Source organism: Papaver somniferum, chromosome 3 (assembly GCF_003573695.1).
Source record: "Papaver somniferum cultivar HN1 chromosome 3, ASM357369v1, whole genome shotgun sequence".
In the NCBI taxonomy this organism is placed as follows: Eukaryota; Viridiplantae; Streptophyta; class Magnoliopsida; order Ranunculales; family Papaveraceae; genus Papaver; species Papaver somniferum.
Window position 1 is genome coordinate 163,592,079 of NC_039360.1, and position 11,353 is coordinate 163,603,431.

General features: G+C 43.3%; 1 protein-coding gene across 1 annotated transcript; it reads right to left on the reverse strand.

Moving 5' to 3' along the window:
* Nucleotides 1–8,542: 8,542 nt before the first annotated feature.
* LOC113357924 (WAT1-related protein At1g09380-like) lies at nucleotides 8,543–11,045 on the reverse strand. The gene is made up of 6 exons (XM_026601414.1): nucleotides 10,682–11,045; nucleotides 10,153–10,215; nucleotides 9,701–10,067; nucleotides 9,451–9,609; nucleotides 9,195–9,346; nucleotides 8,543–9,082 (listed from the first exon to the last, which is right to left on the reverse strand). Exons 1-6 carry the CDS (start codon nucleotides 10,855–10,857, stop codon nucleotides 8,872–8,874), a joined length of 1,128 nt encoding a protein of 375 aa, XP_026457199.1. The 5' UTR covers nucleotides 10,858–11,045; the 3' UTR covers nucleotides 8,543–8,871.
* Between the last annotated feature and the right edge of the window lie 308 nt (nucleotides 11,046–11,353).

Consider the following 11,353-nt stretch of genomic DNA (forward strand, 5'->3'; position numbering starts at 1 on the left):
GTGCCGTTTAACTCGTTAAAACGACACTACCTTACTATCTTAAATCGGATGTTTTCCACTAGTGTGTAATTGCGAATATTTGTTTCAAAGCTGGTGTCCCTGCACTCAAGTAAGTTGCTTTAGGTTTTTTGTCTTATAATTACAAGGATTTACGTCCAGAAGATATCCTTGTTCTCAACTAGGAAAACGGCCAAGATGTGTGTATGGATGTCACAGGTGTCTCTCCATTTACTGGATATGGTGTTCGTGCTTTCTTCCCAGGCCAGGCTATCTCTAAAGCAATTTCGCGCGAACGTTCAAAATATTTGAATGAGTGTACTTCGCATGGTTATGGTTTGGGTGTGCTAGCCTTTAGTACCTTAGGGGAACTTAGTAATGATACTGTATGTTTCAAGCGTCTGAAGAATTGTTTAGTTAGCCATGACGCTAGTAGTGGTCTAGGTAGTTTTATTTTTCAAAGATTGGGTGTTCCTATTCAAAAAGGGGTTGGTGCTCAGCTTGTTGCCCTGCTACCAACTAAATCCTCTTCTTTTAAAATTTGATTCAGTAAATTAATAATTTAGATTTTATTTCCCTGCATTTATTTTGATTTGATACTTGGTCCCTCCAAATAATTTTCTTAGTTAAAACAATGACAATTATAACTTAAAATCAAAGCGACTGTTTATGAGCGAGATCAACCAAATTCCGTTCTTGTTCATAGGTAATGAAGTACCAAAAATGAATATCATTGCAATAAGATGATTGGATTGTTTTTAGATATCGTACATTGAAAACAATCCAACTAAAACATGATTATCATAGTTAGTTCAGTCTTGAATTAGTTTGCACTACTATACATGGAAAAAAATCTAATCAAAATCAGTACTCCACCTCAACACAATTTAAGAATTATCTTTTACTTTTCTTTAAGAATTTTTTGTTGTCACGAGATGTCCAAAACCGTCTAACCGTATATTTATCATGTAATTGATAATCCGAATTTACTGACTCCTTGTATGTAAAAAACCAAAAGGGAAAGCATGGATGTTTCATATTTGAAGAGTAATCAAACACAATGTATGGTCGTTATTCGTTTATTTCCATATGATTAATCGTTTAAAGTCACCGTAATCATCAAACTTGATAAAATCTTTTTCCATATTTCAAACAAAAAAAACCCATGCATGACTGGTTTTTAGGTTTTTAATAAGCAAGGAAAGGAAAAATATAAAAACATCTTCTCACCGTCCGAGAATTAAAATTTTGATTTGTTAAAAGGATTAAGGAGCAAATTAAATTAAATATTTGTACATAAGTGTTGATGGTGGTTTTTAGCTTAGGGTTAAAATCGTAAAACCATACACTTGACATGATGTCACTTTGACCACTAGCGCATTCATTGAATCAATCAGCATGCCTACGTAAGATTTACCAGGGTACCTTATTTTTTTATACATGTGTCATGTTCAACGATAGAACCCTTAGTATTTATCGACATCATCTTCGTAAATACCAAGCCCTAATTCTCACGCCACCGCCAATGGAAAACCATGCCATCCACGTCTCCGCGCCAAGGCATGCCAACCATGCCATCCGCACCACCGTTCCAATGGAAAACCATGCCAGCCACGTCTCCGCGCCAAGGCATGCCAACCATGCCAGCCGCACCACCGTGCCAATGGCAAACCATGACAGCCACGTCTCCGCGCCAAGGCATGCCAACCATGCCATCCGCACCACCGTTCCAATGGCAAAGCATGCCAGCCACGTCTCCGCGCCAAGGCATTCCAACCATGCCAGCCGCACCACCGTGCCAATGGAAAACCATGCCAGCCACGTCTCCGCGCCAAGGCATGCAAACCATGCCAGCCGCACCACCGTGCTAATGGAAAACCATGCCATCCACGTCTCCGCGCCAAGGCATGCCAACCATGCCAGCCGCACCACTGTGTCAATGGAAAACCATGCCAGCCACATCTCCGCGCCAAGTCATGCCAGTCGCACCACTGTGTCAATGCCAACCGTGCGTTGTTTGGAAACCTTGTATGACTAGGATTTGCATCTAGGATTGAAGGGTGGTTGTTGATCGTCGCACGCATTCGTTTTGGTAGCCGCATAGGGAAGGCTGGCATGGTATGGCGGGCAAGGTGGTTGGAATGACATTGGAACACGTGGCGTGACATGCCTTGGCGCGGTTTGGCGTGGCAAAAACTAGGTTTTGGGGCCAAAGGTTACCATGCGTTGTCTGCCGACCTTGGACGGCTAGGATTTGCATCTAGGATTGAAGGGTAACCGTTGATCATCGCACGCCTTCGTTTTTGTAACAGCATAGGGAAGGTCGGCATGGTATGGCGCGGAAAGGTGGTTGGCATGCCATTGGCACATGTGGCATGGCATGCCTTGGCACGGTTTGGCGTGGCCAGAACTAGGGTTTTTGACCAAAGGTTACCATGCGTTGTCTGGCGACCTTGGACGACTAGGATTTGCATCTAGGATTGAAGGGTGGCCGTTGATCGTCGCACGCCTTCGTTTTGGTAGTCGCATAGGGAAGGCCGGCATGGTATGACCAATGCAAATTGAGCGGAAGGCTTGGCATAGTGGGGCCAAGGGTATGGACGGCTTGGCATGGTGGGTCAAGGCAGAATGGTGCAGATGGCTTGGCATAGTGGAGCCAAGGAAGAATGGTGCGGACGACTTGGCATAGTGGGGCCAAGGAAGAATGGTGCGTATGGCTTGGCATAGTGGGGCCAAGGGTTTGGACGGCTTGGCATGGTGAGGCCAAGGCAGAATGGGGCGGGTGGCTTGGCATAATGGGGCCAAGGGTTTGGATGGCTTGGAATGGTGGGGCCAAGGGTTTAGCATGCCATTGGCGCATGGTCCGGCCAACATGGATAGGGCCAAGGGTTTGGCATGCCATTGGCGCATGGTGCGGACAACATGGCTAGGGCCAAGGGTTTGGCATGCCATTGGCGCATGGTGCGGCGAGCATGGTTGGCGTGGTTTGCCATTGGCACAGTGGTGCGGCTGGCATGGTTGGCATGCCTTGGCGCGAAGATGTGGCTGGCATGGTTTGCCATTGGCATAGTGGTGCGGCTGGCATGGATGGCATGCCTTGGCGCGTAGATGTGGCTGGCATGGTTTTCCATTGGCACAGTGGTGCGGCTGGCATGCCTTGGCGCGTAGATGTGGCTGGCATGGTTTGCCATTGGCATACTGGTGCGGCTGGCATGGCCGGCATGCCTTGGCGCGAAGATGTGGCTGGCATGGTTTGCCATTGGCACAGTGGTGCGACTGGCATGGTTTGCATGCCTTGGCGCGAAGATGTGGCTAGCATGGTTTTCCATTGGCATAGTGGTGCGGCTGGCATGGTTGGCATGACTTGGCGCGGAGATATGGCTGACATGGTTTGCCATTGACAGAGTGGTGCGGCTGGAATGGTTGGAATGCCTTGGCGCGGTAGCATGAGAATTAGGGTTTTGCATGGATGATGTTAGTCAATATTAAGGGTTTTGCCGTGGAACATGACCCATGTAAAAAATGGTATTCCGGTAATTCTTACGTAGGCATGCTGATTGATTCAATAAATGTGCTAATGGTCATAGTGATGTCATGTCGGATGTACAGTTTTACGATTTTAACCCTAAGCTAAAAACCACCATCAACACCAGTTTACATCATTCTGCGGACTGAAGACGGTTTCCACCGTTTTACGGACCGAAGCCAGTTTCCTCCCATTCCAATCCGACCAACGCGTGCGGCTCCCATTCCAATCCGACCAACGCGTGCGGCTCCCATTCCAAGCCGACCAAAGCCTGCGGCTCCCATTCCAAGCTGACTTAGGCCTGCGGATCCCATTCCAAGCCGGCAATCTACATCTCACCAATTCACGGTCTAGCCAGCAACACCACAAGTAGAATCTATACAAGGCCTCCAATACGATAATCACGAACTCTCCTTACCTCTCTAAAAAGGTTAGACGGGTCTTCTTGACCATCTTTTCACGATTTGTCATTTCAATTTTGTCCTCGCCTGTCACCATCTTATGCTTACCTCGCGACAATGCTCCTGTTCTGAGCTAAGCAGGGGACTTAATGGTGATGGTGGTTTTTAGCTTAGGGTTAAAATCGTAAAACCATACACCTGACATGACGTCACTTTGACTACTAGCGCATTTATTGAATCAATCAGCATGCCTACGTAAGAATTACCAGGGTACCTTTTTTTTATACATGTGTCATGTTCCACGGCAGAGCCCTTAGTATTGATCGACATCATCTTCGTACATACCAAACCCTAATTCTCACTCCACCGTGCCAATGGAAAACCATGCCAGCCACGTCTCCACTCCAAGGAATGCCAACCATGCCAGTCGCACCACCGTGCCAATGAAAAACCATGCCAGCCACGTCTCCGCGCCAAGGGATGCCAACCATGCCAGATGCACCACTATGCCAATGGCAAACCATGCCAACCACATCTACGCGCCAAGGCATGCCAACCATTCCAGTCGCACCACCATGTCAAAGGCATACCATGTCAGCCACGTCTCCGCTCCAAGGAATGCCAACCATGCCATCCGCACCACCGTGCCAATTGCAAACCATGCCAGCCACGTCTCCGTGCTAAGGCATGCCAACCATGCCAGCCGCACCACTATTCCAATGGAAAACCATGCCAGCCACATCTCCGCGCCAAGGCATGCCAACCATGCCAGCCGTACCACTGTGCAAATGGCAAACCATGCCAGCCACATCTCCGTGCCAAGGCATGCCAACCATGCCAGCCGCACCACTGTGCCAATGGCAAACCATGCCAGCCATATCTCCGCGCCAAGGCATGCCAACGATGCCAGCCGCACCACTGTGCCAATGGAAAACCATTCCAGCCATATCTCCGCGCCAAGGCATGCCAACCATGCCAGCCGCACCATGCCTTGGCCCCACCATGCCAAGCCAACCGCACCTTGCCTTGGCCCTAGCCATGCTGGTCGCACCATGCGCCAATGGCATGCCAAATCCTTGGCCCCACCATGCCAAGCCAACCGCACCTTGCCTTGGTCCTACCATGCCAAGCGGTCCAAACCCTTGGCCCCACTATGCCAATCCATCCGCACCATTCTACCTTGGCCCCACTATGCCAAGCCGTCCGCACCATTCTGCCTTGGACCCACTATGCCAAGCCTCCCGTACCATTCTTCCTTGGCCCCACTATGCCAAGCCATCCACACCATTCTACCTTGGCCCCACTATGCCAAGCCGTCCGCACCATTCTGCCTTGTCCCCACTATGCCAAGCCGCCCGCACCATTATACCTTGGCCCCTCTATGCCAAGCCGTTCGCACCATTCTGCCTTACTATATATACCATTCTGGCCTTCCCTATGCGGCTACCAAAACGAAGGCGTGCGACGATCAAAGGCCACCCTTCAATCCTAGATGAAAATCCTAGCCGTCCAAGGTCGCCAGAAAACGCATGGTAACCTTTGGCCCAAAACCCTAGTTTTGGCCACGCCAAACCGCGCCAAGGCATGCCATGCCACATGTGCCAATGGCATGCCAACCACCTTGCAGCGCCATACCATGCCGACCTTCCCTATGTGGCTACCAAAACGAAGGCGTGTGACGATCAATGACCACCCTTCAATCCTAGATGCAAACCCTAGCCGTCCAAGGTCGCCAGACAACGCATGGTAACCTTTGGCCCAAAACCCTAGTTTTGGCCACGTCAAACTGCGCCAAGGCATGCCATGCCACATGTACCAATGGCATGCCAACCAGCTTGTCGCGCCATACCATGTCGGCCTTCCCTATGCGGCTACCAAAACGAAGGCGTGTGACGATCAACGACCACCCATCAATCCTAGATGCAAATCCTAGCTATCCAAGGTCGCCAGACAACGCATGGTAATATTTGGCCCAAATCCCTAGTTTTGGCCACGCTAAACCGTGGCAATGGCATGCCAACCACCTTGCCGCGCCACGCCAGACCGGCCTTCCCTATGCGTCTACCAAAACGAAGGGGTTCTACGATCAAAGGCCACCTTTCAATCCTAGATGCAAATCCTAGCCGTCTAAGGTCGCCAGACAACACATGGTAACCTTTGGCCCAAAATCCTAGTTTTTACCACGCCAAACCATGCCAAGGCATGTCATGCCATATGTGCCAATGACATGCCAACCACCTTTCCGCGCCACGCCATACCGGCCTTCCCTATGCGGATTCCAAAATGAAGGCCTGCAACGATCAACAGACACCTTTTCATCTAAGATACATATCTTAGACGTCCAAGGTTACCAGCTAACGCATGGTAACTTTTGTCTCTAGTTTGGTCACGCCTAAACAAAGCCAAAACCCTAACTTTTGGCTGCGCCTAAACCATGCCATGTAAAAGCCATACCGAGCATGCTTTCATGCCACTGGCTACCAAACGAAGGGTTTCCATAATCAACGGCTACCTTTCCTCTTAAGATGCAAAATCTCGACCGTTGAAGGTCACCGAGCCGGCAAGTCTCCCAATCTCGACTTTCCAAACGAAAACAACATGCTACATGTTTTCCATGAAAACACTCGAGACATCAACGCATGTCACAAACTGGGGGATGCTCATTGGGTATTGGTTTGGCGGTTTATAGCGTGCGGCGTACACTACGCCCGTTATAAGAAACTATCATAAGGATGAGGCGGTTAGTAAATACAGGGAGTAATGGTGAAACACTTTCTTTATGGAACATCAATTCCAGGCGTTACCGGTTACCACCTCCTCCCATTTACTTACCCGTTTTCCATTTCTTAATGAGACCAGAGTACGTTTTACTTCGACTTGTATAAATAGGCATTACCTATTTCCACCGAACAACAACTTCAGGTCAGGAGCATACAACACTCAGAAAACATTTGCTAGATTTCCATCTGTTAGCTTCTCACTTTATGATACAAGTTGTGAAACAACTACTCTTCCAGAATCAAATATTCTGGTCTCAACACTCTCTTCGCTTCTCTCCCCAAAACCAACCCTTCTCCTTCACTTTTGTGACCGAAGCAAGTCTGGAACGGCCATTTATTGGTTTAGGCCGGATTTGTACAGATTGATCTCTCGAATCTAAAGAACTCTCTTGTAGTACATTGTTTAGGGCTTAAACTCGTTTCTCACCTACACACTCGAAATTACTAAAATTAGCAGAAACTGTTTTCACCCTCAAACAATAAGAAACAATAGAAATAATAAAAAATATATTGTATTCATTATCTAATTCTTTTCTTAGCATGTGTACTTATCTAAGATGTTAAATCCAAACATTATAAGATAAGCCCTTGCAGAAGCTATCATGAGGGTAACCTCGTCACAACATGACTCATATTTCATTTATATATTCAGATTGAAACAGTGAAGAACAAGATAGTCAAAACTCTATTGCAAATAAAGATATTAATTACAAGTATATTGCAAAGAGAAAGATCCATAAACCATAAGATATCCAGCTTTTATCATTATAGAAATGGTGAATGATGGTATAATTAATCCGGAATCAACTCTGAATGTTTAATCTGATGTTTTTTCTTTAAAAACAAATACTCCAGAAAGATAGAAGTATTTTACCCATAATATCTTTCTTTTTTTGTAAATTTTTTTCCCCATAATATCTTATAAATCCAATCGAACTCGGATGCCCTAAATTCTTTGAGTGTGGATTAAAAACGACGTCGTATTGAGTCCTCGATGTTCTTGAATCGAGCATAGCAAGCCACGAACGACCAATTAAAATTTAAAAAAATCGCTTCAAAACGGCAAAGTGAACACAGAAGGGAATGAGTTTTTCTTATATTTAAAAAAACAAAAAAATCTCTTCAATTTTGATTATGTGCATTCAATTCGATGCAATTTGACAACAAAATATTACACTCCACCCCACTTCAACCTTCAAAAATATGTCTGTGCCGCAAGCCCAAGCCCGAGAGGCGTTAGTATGAATTCGTATATGAATTAGGAATCAACGTACTAGTTAGTGCAACCAAAGAATGAACATTCCTTTTTCCGTTTCTTTGGCTGTTTCAAGTCTTCTTTTTTCATTTGCATTTTATATACTTATCTAAAATTCTTCTACCCATTTTACTCCAACATTTCATAATAAAATTATACAATTATAATTTGATGAACCAAATTTATATGTTCCTTGATGAAAAGAGAAAATCTACAGATAAAATAATCAGATGTGATACCTTGATGATGGACACACTTTTAGTCTGTGCATCTTAATCATGAAAACAGAATACCTTCAATTTTGTGACAAAAAATAATTCAACTGATGTGTGTTTTGATTTTAACTGGGACAAGAAAGCATGTGATTGCTACAAAAAATTACCGAATTCTAAAGGGGTTATGACTTATGAGCTAGTAGATTCAATGGGGAGAATTGCTTTACCTTACATGGATTAGGAACCCAAAAGGAAAAAAAGAAAAAAAACTGAACCCAAAAAGAATTTGGTAGCCCCTTTGTAGCAAGCCTTGCAAGGAAATTAGTAAAAAGGGTTAAACTATTTTATCAGTACTAAGCTATTACATGTTTTTTTTTTGTTTTTTTTCCCTTGTTTTACAGCTCTAATGGAAACAAAACAGAAAAGCTGGAAAATGATTTTTTTTTTCTTTTTGGGTTAATATAATTAACAACAACTCTAATGGAAAATAAAGATAATACAGCCAAAATACATAGATAACATTTTTCTTTTCCCCTCCTCTCCTCTCTTCTCTTCTCTAGTCTCCACATATCATAAGATAAAAGATGATCAATTAGAGTATACACCAATGGAACAGTTCATCTTAAATTCTTGTTTATATACTCTCTTTATTATCGCTCACTTTCTCTTATCTCTTATTCTTCTTGTAGCTTCATGATTAGTTGGGAGTATTGATATTTCCATTAGCAGGTTTAGTGGGTTGCACCATAAGTATCTTTGGTAATTCAATATCACCATCACCAGCTTCAATATCTCCACCATGATCTTCATTGTCATCAATTGTCTTCCCGGTTGGAACATCCATCTCTTTCCCTTTACCCCATAGTACAGCATATAACCCAATCACTATCAAAGCTGATCCCACAGCACTACAAACACCCACCATAAAAATTAAGCAAATCAGTAGAAGCAAAAGAAAAAGAAAAATGTGTGGATGAAAAACTGTAGTATAGAAAGAAGAAATGAAATTAATGAATATACCTTCCAACGTATAATTTCTCATCTAATATTGCCCATCCGAGTACTGCAACGATAACTAGCAACAATGGGTTAAACATTGACACGTAAAGAGGACCACGTTTGGATATGCACCATGACATGACAACAAATGCGAGAGCTGAACCAAAGGCCGCCTGAAATTAATATTAACCGAACAATGATCAGTCGAGTTAATCACTCATTTTGTCAAAAACAAATTCAATATAATTTGTAGTAGGAAAGTGATTAGTGAACTTACGCTATACAAGCAAGCGATGAGTCTGATTCTAGAAGTAAGCGACCAAGCTTCAACGGAGTGTTCTTGAGTTACGGCAATAAGCACACACTGAACGCTAGCCATACCACACATTATTGATGTTGTCGAATAAGGTGCTACAAATTTTTTGTTCATTTTTGTCTGCAAAAAGGGTTATCGAAAGTTAATTAATTGAGATTAATTGTATGCAAATATATATTTAAATGGTAAAAAGTAAAAGATGCTTAATTACTTGGATTATGAACCAGCCAGCCCAGGCAACACAACTAAGGGCAACAAATAGAGGACCAATGAAACTGCTTGATTCACCACCAGAGTTACTATCTGCCATTTGCTCTGCGTACCTCCAGTGTAGAGATGATTTACCAATGTTAATCAAACTTCCTTTGTAAAAAGACATTAACATTGCTCCACCAACACATACAATTGTTCCCAACACCTTGGCTTGTCCCGGGAGCCTCTTTATGCCAATAGTCTCCATCTTAAACGGGATAGCCATCAAGAAAGTAATTGCTGGAAGTAAATTGTTGAGTGCGCATGTGATGGTCGGAGTCGAGTATTTTAGTCCAACAAAATACAAGCACTGGTTCAATGTTGCCCTGCATGATCCATCTTTCATTTTAGTTCGATAATCACAATTAACCAGGAAAAAATATTGTATGTCAAAGAAATTGTGCGGCTCACCCAAATAAAGAGCACAAGATAAGCTGCCAGAAGATAGTTTTTGTTAGCCTCGGCATTGTCCTCCTGTTTGAGAGTAAACCAAAAAAGAATGTCAAATATTACATTTGGTAGGGATACATAAATTAAGTGCACGCGACTCAACTGAGGTTACTACCAAAAATTGCCGAAGGAGGTGGTGATAGAGTAATGCGAAGTTTATCGTTTTGCTTAAAGATATAAAGAGAGGAAAACCAAAATGCATGACAAAAATTGCTAACGTTAGCAAATAATACCAGAAAATTGTTTGTAAAGAATAAAAACTCGCAACGAACTAAAACGTCATATATACGACGAACTCACTTTACCAACTCAAATATTTTCTTAAAAACAGCGAGAACGAAAAATCGTGAAAACAAAAAACAAGTCGAAGTGTATAAAGAATCAGAATATTTTTGCTAATCACGTACGAAAAACCGATCAAATGATGATAAAAGAAAAAAAGAATTTTGCAGTGAACGGAACCTATATAGATAACTAGATGAGTTTATACCTTTCAAAGCAAATTGCAAACGGAGCTATAATGGCTGTAGCGAAAATCTGCCGATATGCCACCATCACAAACGGATTCATTCCGGCATCAAGAGCTAACTTAGAGAAGATATTCATACCAGCATAACCCAACTGAACCAAAGTCATTGCTAAACCAGGCAACATATCTGCACCCATTATGATATTGATATTGATGATGATATGATTGATCTTCTACTAAATACTTCTAACTTACAAAATTCTATTTGGTTCTCTCAACAATGTATGAAGAGAGAATCAAAGTTCTAAATCTAATAAACTAATAATACTCAGAGAGAGCTAGAGAGAGGAGGTGAAGATGTGAAGCTTAGGCTGATGAGAAAAGAGGAGAGTTATGAGGGTTTATATAGGGGAATGGTTAATGGAGAAATGATGAGTAAGAAACAGTGGAAAGACAAGTTTAAGGGATCATGACGTGGTAATGCGAGGGACAGATAGAGTATAGTGATGAGAATGAAAACAACAATCAAAACACTCAACGAAACTTTTTCTTAGGTAACCCCTAGCTGGGGCTGGAATAACAGAAAGCAAGTATCTTTCATATCACTTTCCTCAACATATTACTAACTCTCTCAGGTTTCTTGCACTACTTTCGTTTCTCTAGCTTCTTCTCTTTAATTTTTTTTTTGCATGG